The 20,005-nt window shown below is 47.4% G+C and overlaps 1 protein-coding gene across 1 annotated transcript in view; it reads left to right on the top strand.

Moving 5' to 3' along the window:
- The window catches only part of KIF5A (kinesin family member 5A), a 38,110-nt gene that overhangs the window by 11,114 nt on the left and 6,991 nt on the right, over positions 1-20,005 (top strand). The window contains exons 2-23 of the mRNA XM_017858922.1: positions 3,385-3,472; positions 3,566-3,639; positions 4,054-4,158; positions 4,409-4,457; positions 4,867-4,922; positions 6,599-6,686; positions 6,969-7,093; positions 8,573-8,677; positions 8,866-9,014; positions 9,145-9,293; positions 9,613-9,788; positions 11,297-11,365; positions 12,054-12,260; positions 12,573-12,719; positions 14,818-15,006; positions 15,389-15,506; positions 15,836-15,900; positions 16,018-16,127; positions 16,508-16,609; positions 17,463-17,523; positions 17,754-17,825; positions 17,984-18,088. Coding sequence (XP_017714411.1) covers positions 3,385-3,472; positions 3,566-3,639; positions 4,054-4,158; positions 4,409-4,457; positions 4,867-4,922; positions 6,599-6,686; positions 6,969-7,093; positions 8,573-8,677; positions 8,866-9,014; positions 9,145-9,293; positions 9,613-9,788; positions 11,297-11,365; positions 12,054-12,260; positions 12,573-12,719; positions 14,818-15,006; positions 15,389-15,506; positions 15,836-15,900; positions 16,018-16,127; positions 16,508-16,609; positions 17,463-17,523; positions 17,754-17,825; positions 17,984-18,088 — 2,409 coding nt within the window. The remainder of the gene's footprint in view (positions 1-3,384; positions 3,473-3,565; positions 3,640-4,053; positions 4,159-4,408; positions 4,458-4,866; positions 4,923-6,598; positions 6,687-6,968; positions 7,094-8,572; positions 8,678-8,865; positions 9,015-9,144; positions 9,294-9,612; positions 9,789-11,296; positions 11,366-12,053; positions 12,261-12,572; positions 12,720-14,817; positions 15,007-15,388; positions 15,507-15,835; positions 15,901-16,017; positions 16,128-16,507; positions 16,610-17,462; positions 17,524-17,753; positions 17,826-17,983; positions 18,089-20,005) is intronic.

Here is a 20,005-nt window from a genome sequence, read left to right as displayed (position 1 = left end):
TACAAAAAACTAGCCGGGCGTGGTGGCGGGCGCCTGTAGTCCCAGCTACTCGGGAGGCTGAGGCAGGAGAATGGCGTGAACCCGGGAGGCGGAGCTTGTAGTGAGCTGAGATCCGGCCACTGCACTCCAGCCTGGCGAAAGAGCGAGACTCCGTCTCAAAAAAAAAAAAAAAACAAAACAGTGAGGAATAAAATATATGTATATGCTGTAATTTAATCCACTCCTTAGGTTAACCAGTCTCCTAAATATTACTCCTTTAAGTAATTTCTCATTATTATAAACAATGTGATGATAAACACCCTTGTAGCGAAATCTTGATTTCCATGATATCAATTCTTAGAAGTAGAGTTTCTGGATCAATGGATATGTAAAATTTAAGTCTTTTGAATATACATTTTTGAATTGTTGTATGGATGTACTCACCAACCAGAAAATAATGAAAGTTCTCATTTTTTTGAACCCACATCTACACTAGGTATTACAATGCAAATTTTGTTTTCCAGTTTGAGAGGTGAAAAGAGATTTTACCATTACAGTTTGTTTTCTTGGAAAATGTTGAACATCTTCCTGGTTACTGAACATTTATATTTCTTCTTCTGTTGCTTGTTTCTAGTTCTTGTTCACCTTTTCTGTTTAGTTTTGTCTTTTGTTACTAATTTATGAGAGTTTTTAAGGCGGGGCATTGTGGCTCACGCTTGCAATCCTAGCGGTTTGGGAGGCTGAGGTGGGTGGATTGCTTGAGCCCAGGAGTTTGAGACCAGCCTGGGCAACATGGTGAGACCCTGCCTCTACAAAAAATAAACAAAATTAGGCAGGAATAGTGGCATGTGCCTGTGGTCCCAGCTACTTGGTAGGATTGCTTGGGCCAGGGAGATTGAGGCTGCAGTGAGCTGTGATTTTGCCACTGTACTCCAGCCTGCATGACAGATGAGAACCTGACTCAAGAAAAAGAAAAAAAAAGAAAAAAATAGAGATTTTTTTTGTTTATTTATTTGTTTGTTTGTTTGATGCAGGGTGTCTCTCTGTCGCCCAGGCTGGGGTGCAGTGGCCCGGTCTTGGCTCACTGCAACCTCTGCCTTTTGAGCTCAGGTAATTCTCCCACCTCAGCCTCCCGAGTAGCTGGAATTACAGGCGTGCACCACCACACTCAGATAAGTTTTGTATTTTTTTTAGAGATGGGGTTTCACCATGTTGCCCAGGCTGGTCTTAAACTCCTGACCTCAAGTGATCTGCCTGCCTCATCCTCCCAAAATGCTGGGATTATGGGCATGAGTCACCATGCCCAGCCCAGCAAGTGTTTTATAAAAGGAAATTTTAGCACTGGAATCCTGGTACAGACTGTGAACAGTATGGACATTTAAATATTTAATAGAATTGTCCTCCAGAAAGGTTCTATCTGTTGGTACTTTACAGAGGGCACTTTTCTAACTTCTTTTCCTTAGTGGGTTCTGTTTCTTGGGTTTCAGAGGCTTTCACCACAGAGAGACTAGAGGAATATTTTAGGTAGGATTTTTTTCTATAAGCCAGATTTAATTTAATTTTTTAAATATAAAAAACATGTATTAGTTTTCTTTTATACAAAGAAATATAAAGAATAAAAGAATACACAATTATCTCTTCTTTGCCATTAAACTTTTAAAATATAATGCTTATACATAGTTTAAAATGTAAACCATGCAGGATGCAAAATGAAAAATAAAAGCCTTTCTCTCAGTTTCTCTTCTCAAAGTAACCACTGTTAACACTTTTGTATAATTCCTTCTAGAAAAAAAAATCTGTATATATTCATACAATGTTATTGCTATACCTAGAGCCACATCTCCAGCTCTAGCCAAGGTTTATAACTTGCCTTAATTAGTTAAAACATATGTCCCAAACTCTGCAAACTCTGGCGTCTGTAGATCTTGAGGTTTACATTTCGGTTGGATAAAGATGGACTCTGTAATAAAACAATTTGACAAGTCAGTCACCTATGATAGAGAACAAGCATTGTCTCATTTACTTTTCCCAGAGATTTACCGCTAATGTGATTAGCCATCAAATATATTCGTTGGTTAGCTCCCTAAGTTGTATTTTGTATCTTTATCATTCTTATTAGCACATGTGATTTACAACATATTCCTGAATTCAACAAGGATTTGTAGATTTGAATGATTTGCTTTACAGTTCTTTTTTTTTTTTTTTTTTTTTTTTGAGATGAAGTCTTGCTGTTGTCCCCCAGGTTGGAGTGCAATGATGCGATCTTGGCTCACTGCAACCTCCGCCTCCCGGGTTCAAGAGACTCTCCTGCCTCAGCCTCCTGAGTAGCTGGGATTACAGGTGCCTACCACCACACCCGGCTAATTTTTTATTTTTAGTAGAGACGGGATTTCAACATGTTGGCCAGGCTGGTCTCAAACTCCTGACCTCAGGTGATCCGCCCGCCTCGGCCTCCCAAAGTGCTGGGATTACAGGCGTGAACCACCACACCCGGCCCAAATTAAAACTTGTTCTGTTCTTAAAGGGAGACCCACATATCTGATAGCATATATTCCTTTCACAAAGAGAGAGAGCTTGTGTTAATGTTTCCACAGAGGCTTTCAGTGTAGACTGAATTTCATTTACATGGTAGGGAACATGCTATACATATATGTCACTAACTTTGCATCTTTCACTTAGTACATCTGAAGATCTTTCCGTATCAGGGTATGTGGATCTGTTGAGGAAGATATTTCTAGCTTGAGATACTTTTTAGTGTTAATGAATTGTTCTTCACTTTTCATCACCTGTGGTCCTATTATCTTTTTTCATCTGACTTCCCAGGGAGGAGTTTGGGGTAGTGGAGTGCTCAATCATCACACCACAACTAAGATCCCCTAACACAATCTCACTGTGCAATACTCCTCTACCACAGACACAACTCCTGGCATCAGTACCTTTAGTTTCTCTTATTCTCCCACATTTCTTTTCTTTGTTTTTGTGTTTGTTTTTTGAGATGGAGTCTCGCTCTGTCGCCAGGCTGGAGTGCAATGGCGCAATCTTGGCTCACTGCAAGCTCTGCCTCCCGGTTTCATGCCATTCTCCTGTCTCTGCCTCCTGAGTAGCTGGGACTACAGGCACCTGCCACCACGCCCGGCTAATTTTTGTATTTTTAGTAGAGACAGGGTTTCACCATATTGGCCAGGCTGGTCTTGAACTCCTGACCTCGTGATCTGCCCGCCTAAGCCTCTTAAAATGCTGAAATTACAGGCGTGAGCCACCACACCTGGCCATTCTCCCACATTTCTGTTCATTAGGGGCATTGAAGAAAAGGGTGCCTTTCCCAGCTACTGGAAGGAGGTTGTGGTATTTCTTTTCCCTCACATCCTGCCTGCTGATGTCTGATACCTTTTATTTTCATTCCAGGGGAAGCCATATGTTTTTGACCGTGTATTCCCCCCAAACACGACTCAGGAGCAAGTTTATCATGCATGTGCCATGCAGATTGTCAAAGGTAATAGATTTCTTTTTAGAATGTCTCTTCTCAGCACCCCATTTCCTACCCGACTTATCTCCACCAGTACTCTTTCTCTACTGTCTCTTCCAGATGTCCTTGCTGGCTACAATGGCACCATTTTTGCTTATGGACAGACATCCTCAGGGAAAACACATACCATGGAGGTGAGGGTTTTGGCTCTGGTGGTTGAGGGGCTAGGAGTGTTAATGGAAGATCAGGGAATCTCAGTGGGGGAAGATCTAGGAATCAAGGATTGCCTGGTCCAGAGGCAGATAGATGGGTACAGAGGATGAACTGAAGGGCAATATTAGGGGAAGTGTATTGGAATCCCTTCAGCCCACTGCAGTGGATCATCCTTTCCACTACTCCAGTCTTCTTTTGATCTGGAAAAGCAATGGAAGTCCAAAGGGCTACTCAATTATCTCCTTGCTCCTCTAAAAGGCAGACATGGTGGTGACCATCTCCTAACTTAGGATGTTCTTCTTATTGACTCTTGCCTTGGTGTTCACCTGCATACATCTGAGTTGTCTCAATATCCCTGAGCCCCAGCTTCACTCTCAAATGCCTTCACTCGTCAGGGAAAGCTGCACGACCCCCAGCTGATGGGAATCATTCCTCGAATTGCCCGAGACATCTTCAACCACATCTACTCCATGGATGAGAACCTTGAGTTCCACATCAAGGTGACCAGGGCATGATAGCTGGGCATTCAGATGGGGACTGGGAGGGGAAGATCTAAAATAAACCCACTGAAGAGCCTGGCCTCCCCAACTTGACTCCCTTTCCGGTTACCACAGTTCTTTGTCAAGATGTTCTCTTCTGTTCTTTTCCTCCCACCACCACTGTTTGAGCAGGTCATATTAGTGTGGGATTCCTGAACCAGTTTTAAGATAGGCCCTCTTTCCTTCACATTCCTTTTTTCTTCTTAACCAGGTTTCTTACTTTGAAATTTACCTGGACAAAATTCGTGACCTTCTGGATGGTGAGTGTTTTGCCCCAGTGGGTGAAGGTGTGTGAGGAGGGTGGAGAAAAGAGAGCTCATATTGCACATGGAATTAGGTACCAATTGACAAGAGATGCAGAGGGCACACAGCACCCAAGTCCTTTGGCTCCATTTGCCAGAATTACCAAAAACTGAGAAGGTCAGGAGATGGACTTAGGAGCCCAGGACTACATATGAACAGTTTGAGAGGATCTGGGGCTGGGATGCAGGAGCCCTAAGGAGGAGAAGGAGGAGAAACTGAGCCTTCAGCTCGTGCAGGGAGTTTACGCTTCACAGGGAGAGTCTTCCTTTAGCAGAGAGAAGAAAACCACCATCTGAGCCGACTGCAAGGTGCAGGTGGGGGCGGTGGAAGTACTAGTCTTGCTCACCCTGCATTCTTTTGATTTAGTGACCAAGACAAATCTGTCTGTGCACGAGGACAAGAACCGTGTGCCATTTGTCAAGGTGAGAGTGGGGCCAGTGTATTGAGAGTGTGGGTTGGGGAGGAGCATAGGTCAGTGACTGTGAAGTTGGAGAGTGGATATCCTGGAGGAATGAAATGTGTCTATGGGCCAGGGAGAGTCTAGGGGATCAGAAAAGATACTGTCTTCGCTGGGCATGGTGACTCACGCCTGTAATCCCAGCACTTTGGGAGGCTGAGATGGGTGGATCAGTGGAGGCCAGGAGTTCGAGACCAGCCTGGCCAATATAGTGAAACCCCATTTCTACTAAAAATACAAAAAATTAGCTGGGCGTGGTGGCTCACGCCTGTAATCCCAGCTACTTGGGACACCGAGGCAGGAGAATCTCTTGAACCTGGGAGGCAGAGGTTGCAGTGAGCCGAGATTGCATCATTGCACTCCAGCCTGGGCGACAGAGTGAGAACTTGTCTTTAAAAAAAGAAGAAGAAAAGAAAAGATACTGTCTTGAAAGGTCATTGGTCAGCGTGCATGCAATTTAATTTGCAAATCAAAGTTTAGTGGAAGACATGCCTGGGGGCCGTGGCTCATGCCCGTAATCCCAACACTTTAGGAGGCTGAGGTGGGAGGATCACTTGAGGAGTTCAAGATCAGCCTGGCCAACATAGCAAGACCCTGTCTCTTATTTAATTTAATTTAATTTTTTTTTTGAGACAGAGTCTTGCTCTGTTGCCCAGGCTGGAGTACAGTGGCTTGATCTAGGGTCACTGCAACCTCCCCATCCCGGGTTCAAGTGATTCTCCTGCCTCAGGCTCCTGAGTAGCTGAAACTACAAGCACGTGCCACCATGTCTGGCTAATTTTAGTATTTTTAGTAGAGACAGGGTTTCACCATGTTGGCCAGGCTGGTCTCGAACTCCTGACCTTAGGTGATCTGCCCACCTCAGCCTCCCAGCGTGCTGGGATTATAGGCGTAAGCCACTGCAACACTATTTTCTTCTTTTTCTTTCTTTTTTTTTTTTTTTTTTGAGACAGAATTTCTCTCTCGTTGCCCAGGCTGGGGTACAATGGCGCCTGATCTTGGCTTGGCTCACTGCAACCTCAGCCTCCTGGGTTCAAGCGATTCTCCTGCCTCAGCCTTCTGAGTAGCTGGAATTACAGGCATGTGCCACCACGTCTGGCTAATTTTGTATTTTTAGTAGAGACAGGATTTTGCCATGTTGGCCAGTCTGATCATGAAATCCTGACCTCAGGTTATCCACCCGCCTTGGCTTCCCAAAGTGCTGGGATTATGGGCATGAGCCACCGTGCCCACCGCTGTTTCAAAAACGTAGTAAATACACAAGATAAAAATAAATACAAAGTTGGGCGCAGTGGCCCACGCCTGTAATCCCAGTACTTTGGGAGGCCGAGGCAGGCGGATCACGAGGTCAGGACTTTGAGACCAGCCTGAACAACATGGTAAAACCCCGTCTCTACTAAAAATACAAAAAGTAGCTGGGTGTGGTGGCAGGCGTCTGTAATCCCAGCTTCTCGGGAGACTGAGGCAGGAGAATCGCTTGAACCTGGGAGGTGGAGGTTGCAGTGAGCCGAGATCTCAACACTGCACTCCAGCCTGGGCAACAGAGCTCCATCTCAAAAGATAAATAAATAAATAAATAAATAAATAAATGCAAACTTAAAAAACAAAGCGTATGGGTCACTGTCCATTTGTCCCCCACAGGGTTGTACTGAACGCTTTGTGTCCAGCCCGGAGGAGATTCTGGATGTGATTGATGAAGGGAAATCCAATCGTCATGTGGCTGTTACCAGTGAGTGAGGATACAAGGGGATCTCTCGAGTCTGAGGATCCACCTGTGTTCTGTGTCCTTTGGGGTGGAGGGACTCAAAAGTGAGCAAGGAAACACTGTGCCCCACAGAGGAGGAGGACCCCTTGTCTGTAGGACCCTGCTGCCTGGGAGATGTGGCAGCAGGGCTAGTCCTGGTGGGTGCCTTCTCTCTGGGTGGGCGGGGCTGGGGTCAGTGGAAGCCTGGGGCTGAGGACCTCAGTTCTGCAGAGTGGTGCAGTTCCTGTTTCTCCCTTGCTCCTGCAGACATGAATGAACATAGCTCTCGGAGCCACAGCATCTTCCTCATCAACATCAAGCAGGAGAACATGGAAACGGAGCAGAAGCTCAGTGGGAAGCTGTATCTGGTGGACCTGGCAGGGAGTGAGAAGGTAGTGGGTCCTGTGGATATGGGGCGGGTGGAAGCCTTGGTTCTTTTCTTTTTTTTTTTTTGAGACAGAGTCTCACTCTGTCGCCCAGGCTGCATTGCAGTGGCACCATCTCGGCTCACTGCAACCTCCGCCTTCTGGGTTCAAGTGATTCTCCTACCTCAGCCTCCCAAGTAGTTGGGATTACAGGTGCCCGCCACCATGCCTGGCTAATTTTTTGTATTTTTAGTAGAAATGGGATTTCACTATGTTGGCCAGGCTGGTCCTTGGCTCTTTTTTTTTTTTTTTGAGACAGATTCTTGCTCTGTCACCCAGGCTAGAGGAGTGCAGTGGCACGCTCTCCACTCACTGCAACCCCTGCCTCCCAGGTTCAAGTGATTCTCCTGCCTCAGTCTCCCAAGTAGCTGGGATTACGGGCTCCCGCCATCAAGCCCGGCTAATATTTGTATTTTTAGTAGAGACAGGGTTTCACCATGTTGGCCAGGCTGGTCTCAAACTCCTGACCTCATGATCTGCCTGCCTCGGCTTCCCAAAGTACTGGGACTACAGGCATGAGCCACTGTGTCCAGCCAGCCGTTTTTTTTAACTAAAAAATGATTTGTATTGGGATATAATTCACATACCATAAAGTTCACTATTTTAAAGTGCAATTCAGTTGTTTGTAGTATGTTCCCAAGGTTGTACAACCATTACGCTATCCAATTCTAGAACACTGTCATCATCCATTCACAGTCACTCTCCATTGTCTCTCTTTTTTTTTTTGAGATGGAGTCTCGCTCTATCGCCCAGGCTGGAGTGCAGTGGCCGGATCTCGGCTCAGTGCAAGCTCCGCCTCCCGGGTTTATACCATTCTCCATTGTCTCTTAACCCCATCCCCTGTCAACTTCTAATCTACTTTCTGTCTCTATGGATTTGCCTATCCTGAACATTTCATATAAGTGGAATCATATGGCTGGGTGCAGTGGCTCATACCTGTAATCCCAACACTTTGGGAGGCTGAGGCCGGTGGATCACCTGAGGTCGGGAGTTCAAGACCAGCCTGGCCAACATGGAGAAACCCCATCTCTACAAAAAATGCAAAATTAGCCAGGCATGGTGGCACATGCCTGTAATCCCAGCTACTCAGGAGGCTGAGGCAGGATAACCTATTGAACCTGGGAGGCGGAGGTTGTGGTAAGCCGAGATTGCACCATTGCACTCCAGCCTGGGAACAAGAGTGAGACTCTGTCTCAAAGGAAAAAAAACGAAAAAGCAAAACAGAATCATATAATATGTGGCAGGGGTTAGGGGCAATGTGATGTTTGACAAGAGAGTTCAGGGGAACAGAAGAAGGGCCTTCCCCAATCCCAGCCAAGGATCTCTTTTACTCCATCTTCTTCCCCGTTCCTTCCTTTCTCCGTGGACTGAGCCCTGGAATGAGGTGGTGACAGCCCTCTCCATGTGCAGCTGCTCATACACACTCATCTCTTACTGCCCTGGTAGGTCAGCAAGACTGGAGCAGAGGGAGCCGTGCTGGATGAGGCAAAGAATATCAACAAGTCACTGTCAGCTCTGGGCAATGTGATCTCCGCACTGGCTGAGGGCACTGTGAGTGATCCTTAGGTCCCCTCACCCCTCAAGCCCCACCCCGTTTCCTCCCCCACCTCCTAATACCGCCATATAATCATGCCCCAATTCATGGGTTGCTTGATCCCCGGGTGACACCACTATCCTTTCTGATTCCCTGTTGAATTTTATTTGTTTATTTCTGATTCATGGTCTCCTTCCTCCCCCAGAAAAGCTATGTTCCATATCGTGACAGCAAAATGACAAGGATTCTCCAGGACTCTCTCGGGGGAAACTGCCGGACGACTATGTTCATCTGTTGCTCACCGTCCAGTTACAATGATGCAGAGACTAAGTCCACCCTGATGTTTGGGCAGCGGTCAGTGGCAGGGTCCCCAGAGGGATCCCTGGTAGCCAGCTTCCCATCCCAGCCCCTGCGGCTCTCTCTCCTCAGGGTCACCCAAATCTAATGTAGGTCTCTTATCTTTCTTCCTCTTCTCCTCACCCAGGGCAAAGACCATTAAGAACACTGCCTCAGTAAATCTGGAGTTGACTGCTGAGCAGTGGAAGAAGAAATATGAGAAGGAGAAGGAGAAGACAAAGGCCCAGAAGGAGACGATTGCGAAGCTAGAGGCTGAGCTGAGCCGGTGGCGCAATGGTTAGAGATGGATAGATGGGAGTGAGGGGCAGTGGGAGGAGGAGGAGGAGGTGGCTTGGGAGCCAACTCTGTTTGGGTGATGTTTCTGGCCAGTTCAATCTCCAGGAAGAGGGACTGTGTTTCTGGACAGGTGCAGTAGAGCAGTCATGAGGGAAGGGAGGGGCCTGACTACCTACCTCCCAGACTCCCAAAAGGTAGAAGGTCCACTTGGCAAGAGAGTTCAAGGGCCCAGAGGTCTTGGCATGCAGAATGAGAAGGAAGAACTCGTGGATGCAGCAGCTTCTTCTCCCATACCTCACCTTGTCCTGCCCCTTTGCAGGAGAGAATGTGCCTGAGACGGAGCGCCTGGCTGGGGAGGAGGCAGCCCTGGGAGCTGAGCTCTGTGAGGAGACCCCTGTGAATGACAACTCATCCATCGTGGTGCGCATTGCGCCCGAAGAGCGGCAGAAATACGAGGAGGAGATCCGCCGCCTCTATAAGCAGCTTGACGACAAGGTGAGGGTGGCCAGGCAGGGTACTGAGACACGCCGGGTGGGATGAGAGGTAGAGGATCAAAGAAAATCACTCATATTGCTTCTTCTTGGTTTTAAAAGGGATAAATGTTCATGCTTGAAATGTGGAAAAATCAATATAAATGTGTAGAAGAAAATTAAAATCATTCACTATTCAGAGATAACACTTAACATTTTTTGTTTTTCTCTGTACATATACCATGCAATTGAGATATACTGTATATGTAATTTTTTTAAAATTTGTTTTCTGAGACAGAGTCTTGCTCTGTCACCCAGGCTAGAGTGCAGTGGCACGATTGTGGTTCACTGCAACCTCTGCCTCTCGGGTTCAAGTGATTCTCCTGCCTCAGCCTCCAGAATAACTGGGATTACAGGCACGCGCCACCATGCCCGGCTAATTTTTGTATTTTTGGTAGAAATGGGGTTTCACCATGTTGGCTAGGCTGGTCTCAAACCCCTGACCTCTGGTGATGTGCCTGCCTCAGCCCCCCGAAGTGCTGGGATTACAGGTGTGAGCCACCATGCCCAGCCTGTATATGTAATTATGCATCTGATATTTTTCATTCAGCATTATATTATGCACGGGTTCCTACTTCATTAATAATTCTTGGTTGGGTATGGTGGCTCATGCCTGTAACACCAGCACTTTGGGAGGCCAAGGCAGGTGGATCACCTATGGTCAGGAGTTCGAGACCAGCCTGACCAACATGGAGAAACCCTGTCTCTACTAAAAATACAAAAAAAAAAAAAATTTAGCCTGGGGTGGTGGGCATCCCTGTAATCCCAGCTACTTGGGAGGCTGAGGCCAGAGAATCACTTGAACCTGGGAGGTGGAGGTTGCAGTGAGCCGAAATTGTGCATTAGCACTCCAGCCTGGGCAACAAGAGCAAAACTCTGTCTCAAAAAAAAAAAGAAAAAGATGATAATAATAATTATTCATAAAAATTTTTATTTTCATTTATTATTGTTATTTTGCTTTGAGAGAAAGAGTCTTGCTTTGTTACCCAGGCAGAAGTGCAGTGGTGCAGTAATAGCTCACTGCAGCCTCAAACTCCTGGGCTCAAGGGATCCTCCCTCACCTCAGCCTCCGAAGCAGCTGGGACTACAGGTGCACACCACCACAACCAGCTAATTTTTTTTTTTTTTTTTTTGGTAGAGATGGAGTTTCACTTTGTTGCCCAGGCTGGTCTCAAACTCCTGGCTTCAAGCGATCCTCCCGCCTTGGCCTTTCATTGCACTGGGATTACAGGCATGCACCACTAGGCTAGCTAATATTTTAAATTTTTTGTAGAGACAGAGTTTCACTATGTTGCCCAGGCTGGTCTTGAGCTCCTGGCCTCAAGTGATCCTCTTGTAGGATATGGGGTTTCTAACTCAAAGCTTATACTATCTGGATTTTTATCAGGATCCTGCCTCTACCCCCAAACTTCTTACGTCTAAACTGGAAGGAGTAGCTTCCCTTCACCTGTCTTTCCCCGTTGCCTCCAACAGGATGATGAAATCAACCAGCAAAGCCAACTCATAGAGAAGCTCAAGCAGCAAATGCTGGACCAGGAAGAGGTAACAGGAGGGAGGGCAGGACCTGAGAGCAAAGGGGTTCTGTTCATCCCTGGAAGGCATGGAATAGACCTTTTTAAAATCAGATGGAAGAGGGGGCTTTGTGCTTAGGGATTAATCATTCCTGCAAGCAATAGAAGTCTGGGAACCTCACTGGGGCTTTTCTTTTCTTTTTCTTTTTTTTCTTTCTTTCTTTCTTTTTTTTTCTTTTAGAGATGGAGTCTCAATTTGTTACCCAGGCTGGAATGCAGTGGTGCAGTCTCAGCTCACTGCAGCCTCGATCTTCCAAGGTCAAGCAGTCCTCCTGCCTCAGCCCCCTAAGTAGCTGGGACTACAAGTGTACCACCACACATGGCTAATTTTTGTATTTTTTGTAGAGATGGAGTTTCGCCATGTTACTCAGGCTGGTCTCAAACTCCTGAGCTCAGGCAATCCGCCTACCTAGGCCTCCCAAAGTGCTGGGATTACAGGCGTGAGCCACTGCGCCCAGCTGGGGCTTTTCTTAAAGCACAAATTTTAGAGTCTGGGGGCTTCTTCATTATTCATTCTGTTGCCCTATTTCTATGAAGCCTAAAGCCTACTTCCTCTTAACTCTTTATTTTGGGTGGGAGTGCTCAGCTTCCCAGACCCAAGGCCATAGAAGTGGTCACTGGCAGTGAGCTTTCCCACATGCCACTCCTCTCCCTTGAAGCTGCTGGTGTCCACCCGAGGAGACAACGAGAAGGTCCAGCGGGAGCTGAGCCACCTGCAATCAGAGAACGATGCCGCTAAGGATGAAGTGAAGGAAGTGCTGCAGGCTCTGGAGGAGCTGGCTGTGAACTATGACCAGAAGTCCCAGGAGGTGGAGGAGAAGAGCCAGCAGAACCAGCTTCTGGTGGATGAGCTGTCTCAGAAGGTGGTAAGTGGTGTACCAATGGCCCAACAGCTCCCTGGCCACAGAACATTTCCCATGTTGAGGGAACCTCTGCATCCTTCCAGGGCTGTATGGTGGCTGCACCTCTGCCCTGCTGTTCAGTGCATTATGAGTCCCTCCCCACCCTTGTCACTGCACTTTCCCCTCGAAGTCCCTCTCCCTTCCAGACTCTCTTGCAGGGCCTATGTTCTCTTCATAGCAGCCCTCAGGGTCTTGCATGAAGGGAGAGGCCTCTGCCTGGGCTGGGCAGGGGAGCCGGAGGATGGCAACAGGAATGACCTGAGGGGCTGTCCCCAGGCCACCATGCTGTCCCTGGAGTCTGAGTTGCAGCGGCTACAGGAGGTCAGTGGACACCAGCGAAAACGAATTGCTGAGGTGCTGAACGGGCTGATGAAGGATCTGAGCGAGTTCAGCGTCATTGTGGGCAACGGGGAGATTAAGCTGGTGAGTGGTGAGAGACAGCAGTCTTGTTCAGGCTGGGCACTAGTGGAAGATGCAAGATGAGCCATCCAGGCCTTCGCAGATACTGAGAAAGGCAGCCAGAGAGCCAGGGAACATGCCTTTGAACCAAACCCAGGAAGACAGGTAGAGGCTTGCATAGACCCAGTTGAAAAGATACATTCTAGGTTGGGTGTAGTGGCTCACGGCTGTAATCCCAGCACTTTGGGAGGCCGAGGCGGGCGGATTGCTTGAGGTCAGGAGTTCGAGACCTGACCTCACCAACATGGCGAAACCCTGTCTCTACTAAAAATACAAAAATTAGCCAGGCGTGGTGATGTGCACCTGTAATTCCAGCTGCTCAGGAGACTGAGGTAGGAGAATCGCTTGAACCTGGGAGGTGGAGGTTACAGTGAAACGAGGTCACACCACTGCACTCTAGCCTGGGTTATAGTGTAAGACTCTGCCAAATAAAAAAAAAAATTCTAAAGGGTGCTGAATAAAGAAGCAATGGAGGCCAGGCATGGTGGTTCACGTCTGTAATCCCAACATTTTGGGAGACTGAGATAGGCGGATCACTTGAACCCAGGAGTTCATGACCAGCCTGGGTGACACAGTGAAACCCTATCTTTACAAAAAATGCAAACAATTAGCTGGGCGTGGTGGCACACGCCTGTAGTCCCAGCTACTTGAGAGGCTGAGGTGGGAGAATCACCTGAGTATGGGAGGTTGAGGCTGCAGTGAGCCATGATCGAGCTACTGCACTCTAGCCTGGGCGACAGAGCCAGACCCTGTCTTTAAAAAAAGAAAAAAAAATGAGGCTGTACACGGTGACTCAAGCCTGTAATCCCAGCACTTTGGGAGGCCGAGGCGGGCAGATCCAGCAGTTTGAGACCAGCCTGACCAACATGGAAAAACCCCGTGTCTACTAAAAATACAAAATTAGCCGGGTGTGGTGACTCATGCGTGTAATCCCAGCTACTCGGGAGGCTAAGGCAGGGGAATCGCTTGAACCCGGGAGGCGGAGCTTGCAGTGAGCCGAGATCACACCACTGCACTCCAGCCTGGGCAACAGAGCGAGACTCCGTCTCAAAAAAATATATATATATAATAATAATAAAAAGAAGTAGCAACAGAGCAGTGTTTACAGTAGCAGTTAGAGGTGGGGCATAGGTACAGAGTTAAGAATGAAATATGCAAATCTGTGGGTGTGAGGATAATCTGGGTGATCAAGCAGATCAAAATAAAATCATGTTGCTTTATAAGATTTATTTATAAGTGGGGGACTGTCAGAATTGGATTTTTTTTTTTTTTGAGACGGAGTCTTGCTCTGTTGGCCAGGCTGGAGTGCACTGGTGTGATCTTGGCTCACTGCAACCTCCGCCTCCTCAGTTCAAGTAATTATCCTGCCTCAGCCTCCCTAGTAGCTGGGACTACAGCCACACGCCACCACTCCCGGCTAATTTTTTGTATTTTTAGTAGAGACAGGGTTTCACCATATTGACCAGGCTGTTCTCGAACTCCTGACCTCGTAGTCCACCCACCTCGGCCTCCCAAAGTGCTGGGATTACAGGCATGAGCCACCGAGCCCAGCCCAGAATTGAATTTTTTTTTTTTTTGAGATGGAGTCTCACTCTGTCGCCCAGGCTAGAGTGCAGTGGTGTGATCTCAGTTCACTGCAACCTCCGCCTCCTGGGTTCAAGCGATTCTCCTGCCTCAGCCTCTTGAGTAGCTGAGATTATAGACATGTGCCATGATGCCTGACTAATTTTGTATTTTTAGTAGAGACAGGGTTTTACCACCATGTTGGCCAGGCTGGTCTTGAACTCCTGACCTCAGGTGATGCACCCACCTTGGCCTCCCAAAGTGCTGGGATTACAGGCGTGAGCTACTGCACCTGGACAGACTTGGATTTTTAAATGCAGGCAGAAGAATTTAATGTGAAATGCCAGTAATAGAGAGCTGCTAAAGGTCGTTTGGAAAATACCAATCCCATTTGAGTCCCTGCATATGTGGGTGTGTGTGGGTAGGTAAAAGGTGGGAGGGAACGGATAAAGCTTCCCAGCAGCCAAGAAGCATCTCTTCCTCCTTTACTCACCCTTAGCCAGTGGAAATCAGTGGGGCCATCGAGGAGGAGTTCACTGTGGCCCGACTCTACATCAGCAAAATCAAGTCAGAAGTCAAGTCTGTGGTCAAGCGGTGCCGGCAGCTGGAGAACCTCCAGGTGGAATGTCACCGCAAGATGGAAGTGACTGGGCGGGAGCTCTCATCCTGCCAGCTCCTCATCTCTCAGGTGAGTGCCTAAGTTTGAGAACCTTCAGATGCCATGTGAGAAAGAAGGCTACTCTGGGGTTATGGCTAAAACTCCTAACACCCAGGTGGGTGTCAAAAGTTCTGGGGTCAAAGTTCTGGGGTCAAGTGAAATCAAGGACAGAAAAGCTAGGGTGGCAGGGGTGCAGATCAGGGCCAAAAAAGTAAAGGCTCAGGGCAGGTACTGCCCCCTGAACCAAGGGAGCTAAAGGAAGAGCCCCATAGGAATGGCCCCCAACCCTGCACCCTCATGGGAAGTATAGCAGGAGGGAGGGCTGGGAGCACAGCTGGGGTTGGAGATCTGTGCGGCCTGGGGTTGTGTCCTTTGCTCCATCTTCTTCCTCTCACCAACTTTCTCCCACCAGCACGAGGCCAAGATCCGCTCACTTACAGAATACATGCAGAGCGTGGAGCTAAAGAAGCGGCACCTGGAAGAGTCCTATGACTCCTTGAGTGACGAGCTGGCCAAGCTCCAGGCCCAGGGTGAGGCCTTCTTACTCCTCCATCCCACCATCCAGGGCAGAGAAGTCAGAAACATCAAAAGAAATCACCCCAATTATCACTCACTCAAAGCATTAGCTTGAAATCATGGATGCCAACTCATATATTAGCCAAGATTTTGCATGTAGCTCATTTTACATGAACCATACACCCTTGTTCTCTGTTCCTGCTATATCAAATTGGACAGTCCTGACACAGAAGAACACCCCTGTGGGCCCATCCCCAGTCCTTCCCGGAGTTCTGGTCACAACATGAAGTTCTTTCTGAAAGAAGTAGGTTTGATGTCAGCTGTCTTCCCCTCTTTCCCTTAGAAACTGTGCATGAAGTGGCCCTGAAGGACAAGGAACCTGATACCCAGGATGCAGATGAAGTGAAGGTGAGTGGGGAAGGTGTCAGGGATAGTTGGGGCCTGGTGTGGTGAAAGCTGTGCTGGCTCTCACAGAGCTTGTTTCTGGGAGTCTGGCCTTTGAGCTTGGGGTGGGATTGTTTGCAGAAGGCTCTGGAGCTGCAGATGGAGAGTCACCGGGAGGCCCATCACCGGCAGCTGGCCCGGCTCCGGGACGAGATCAACGAGAAGCAGAAGACCATTGATGAGCTCAAAGAGTAAGGGTTCCCAAGGGCGACTCCAGTCCCTCCCGGGTCCTGTCACCTTGCTGTGCCAACTCACATGTCCCCTCTGGATCTGATTATTTAACATCCGTGTGTCATTCCCTCAACAATGCCACAACTTTGTAGCCCCACCTCAGGAGATACATGGAATAAGGACTAATCCCTATCCTTGAGGCTCCCAGGATTGGAGAGGTCAGGGTTCCTGGCTCTGTCATGGAGATGGTGGCCTGAGTCTGCCCCTGGTATCTGAAACTGGACACATCAATTCTAACTGGACTCACTCGTTCAAGAAGGAAGATGTTTGAAGAGCTGTCTTCCCTTCCCCCTCATTAACATCTTTTCCCCCCTCTCCCTTACCTCCTGATGCTCTGTAGCCTAAATCAGAAGCTCCAGTTAGAGCTAGAGAAGCTTCAGGCTGACTACGAGAAGCTGAAGAGTGAAGAACATGAGAAGAGCACCAAGCTGCAGGAGCTGACGTGAGTGGCATGGATTTGCCTGTAAGCCCACAGCCTTGTAGGCTCAGAACTGCAAACTCAGTCATGCTTGCAGAGGCAGGATACACACACAGACATGATAGGGTGACTCGTGGGAAAAATATGATGGGGTAGGGAAGGGACAAAAAGGACACTCTCAGCAATGACTGCCGTTGAGTATTCACCAGTATGCAAGGAGGTTTACGATGTTCTATTCAGTGTAAAATGCAGGTTACAAAACCATATGCATGGTATGATCCCATAAAAATGGATACATGGATATATAGGCATAGAAAAAAGAGTCTGGAAAGATGGACACCAGAAGGTTAATGTTGGTTTGATCTGTGAATAGTAGAATCATAGGCTTTTTATAAAAACTCAGCTTATCTCTCTCTTTAAAATTCTTTTCTAATTTTTGCACAGTAAACATGAGTAACTTGTGTAATAAATAATAATAGGCTGGCTGTGATGGCTCACACCGGTAATCTCAGCACTTTGGGAGGCCGAAGAGGTGGACTGCTTGAGCTCAGTAGTTCAAGACCAGCCTGGGCAACGTGGCAAAACCCTGTCTCTACTAAAAATACAAAAATTAGCTGGGCATGGTGGCATATGTCTGTGGTCCCAGATGCTTGGGAGGCTGAGGTGGGAAGGATCCTCTAAGCCCAGGAGGTTGAGGCTACAGTGAGCCATGATTGTGCCACTGTACTCTATCTAGCCTAGGTAACAGAATGAGACCCTGTTTCAAAAAGTAACAATAATAGTAATACTTAAATGGAGATAAAAGTAATAGAGGAAGAGGCAGGAGGAAGGAGAGTCCTGAGGGATCTTTCCATTTCCCTTATTTCTCTTGCTACAGATTTCTGTACGAGCGACATGAACAGTCCAAGCAGGACCTCAAGGGTCTGGAGGAGACAGTTGTGAGTGGTTCCCTTCTGTGCCAAATTCACAGGACTGGGGAGTGGGAAGGCTTCATTTCTTCCTAACCCTATTCCTCCTGCCCTTTTTCAGCCATTCTGTAGCATAATCAAGACACATTTTTTCCTAAAGGATGAGTAACTCACTATAGAAACTGGAGGTTCCTATAATTCTGGAGGAATAGGACAGACCTGGTATCTGGCTATTCCCAATTTTTCATCATTCTTTCCAGGCCCGGGAACTCCAGACCCTCCACAACCTTCGCAAGCTGTTCGTTCAAGACGTCACAACTCGAGTCAAGAAAGTGAGTGCTGTCCTTGGGGTCTTATCAGCCCCCACATCCTCCTCCCATCCTCAGGTTTCTCCAGCCCCTGTTGTCCCCCATGGGACTGGCTTGGCCTGGTCTTGGTGGGATCTGTTTGGCCTCAGGACAGCTGCATCTTTCCTTATATCTGTTCTCAGAGTGCAGAAATGGAGCCCGAAGACAGTGGGGGGATTCACTCCCAAAAGCAGAAGATTTCCTTTCTTGAGAACAACCTGGAACAGCTTACAAAGGTTCACAAACAGGTAAGAGTCTGCTGAAGGAGTGAAGAGAACTTTTGAGGCCGGGTACCTAGGATACCAAATCATCAGAGGCCCCTTGGATTCAGGAAAATCTAGTTGCATTTTTTCCTTACTGTTCGCTTTTACTTTCGCTACTAATCCCTTCTTTATACAATATTTGGTCCACTTTTACCTTGTTCTTTGTTTCATGCCTGTATTCCCTTCTCAAAGTTTCTAACCCACCTCTGCTCAAAGTGGAATTCCCTAGGCCTACCTTGGAGGGAGAGGTTGAAACTGACAAAGTCATGGACTGTAAATATACAGGAGGGAAACTGGTCAGACATTACCCAGAGATGGAAGGCAGGGAGATGAGAAGAAGCAAGGGAGTTGGGCTTCTCTCCTGGAGAGAACTCCATCGTCTAGGTCTGGGGCAGGCATGCAGGGACATTAAATGATGTCCCTGGCCAGGCACAGTCGTGCACGCTTGTAGTCCCAGCACTTCAGGAAGCCGAGGCGGGCGGATCACTTGAGCACAGCAGTTCAAGACCAGCCTGGGCAACATGGTGAAACCCCATTTCTACAAAAAATACAAAAATTAACCAGATGTGGTGGCGCACACCCATAGTCCCAGCTACTTGGGAGGCTGAGGTAGAGTGATTGCTTGAGCCCAGGAAGTAGAGGCTGCAGTGAGCTGTGATCATGCCACTGCACTCCAGCCTAGGTGACAGAGTGAGACCCTGTTTCAATTAAAAAAAAAATGATGTCCCTGAGATGGTCCAGCCAGCCCCTGGTTGGGGCCCCAGTCAAAACTCCTGTGTATTAAGTTGCTGCCTCTCTGTCCCACTCCTTGCTGCTGCGGTTCTTTAGGTGGATGACTGGGTTTCAAAGGTATGGGGTGGGGAGGCAGAAGGGCAGTCCAAAGGAGTCAGGACAGGAAATGTTTGGTGTGTGCTGGGCAGGGGCACTCTCACTAGCACTAACTATCTGAGCCTTGAAGACAGGCTCAGCAAGCTGTCAACGGGTCCTTTTAACTAATTCATAAAATAAACCCTAACCTATACTTCATTCCTTTCCTTTCAAATCTACCTTAAGATTCCATTTAAACTTACATTCTCACTAGCCTAGCGCTTAAACTTCTTTTCCTCCCAGTATAATGCCCAGCCTATATAGTAAATATTCAGTACTTTTTTTTTTTTTGATAATGAATCCCAAGCCTGTGCCCAGTGATAATGTACAGAGTTTATTTGTTTTATTTAGTCCTGCAGAGGGCTTTGCTACGATTTTTTTCCTTTGTTTATTATGAAACTGAGTAACAAAATTATAGAAAAGTTGAAAGGAAGATAGGAAACATTTGAAATCAATTCTGTCATTCAATTTTCATTCCTGCATTCACTTTCCCTCTCTGTCCAGATCCATATTATATTCCTTAAAACACACACACACACACACACACACACACACACACACACAAAGTGTATGTGTGCCACTCTGGGCCTCTCTGCCTATGGGAAAGCCCTGCTCTATGGAGCAAGCCCCCAAAAAATTTTCCACAAAAAAACACAACCACATACTGTTTCCTTTATCTTCATTGAAGCCTCTGCCTCTGTTCAAAGTCCCAAAAAACAAAAATGACTCACCTGTAGGATAAATAGAGGACTCACTACAATTTCCTACCTCAGCAGACACAAGAGTAAAAAGAAAAAGGAGATAAAAACTTCTCGGTTAACAGAATCTTAACAGCCAGGACTATAGCCCTATTATCAATTAAACTAAAGTATTGTCACAGCAAAACATTGCTTATACTCCATAAATTGTCCAAATGGAAACTGCATGGAAAGGTTTCTCGCTCGTCCCCTTGAGCCCGCAGTGTTCCCCGCTATGCTGATTTACCTGCTGTCTCCCAAGGCCCTGCTCCTTTTGCAACCTGTCGTGCCCCCAGTC

Source organism: Rhinopithecus bieti, unplaced genomic scaffold (genome assembly GCF_001698545.2).
Source record: "Rhinopithecus bieti isolate Rb0 unplaced genomic scaffold, ASM169854v2 scaffold_48679, whole genome shotgun sequence".
NCBI lineage: Eukaryota > Metazoa > Chordata > Mammalia > Primates > Cercopithecidae > Rhinopithecus > Rhinopithecus bieti.
This window is presented reverse-complemented; position numbering and strand designations above follow the sequence as displayed.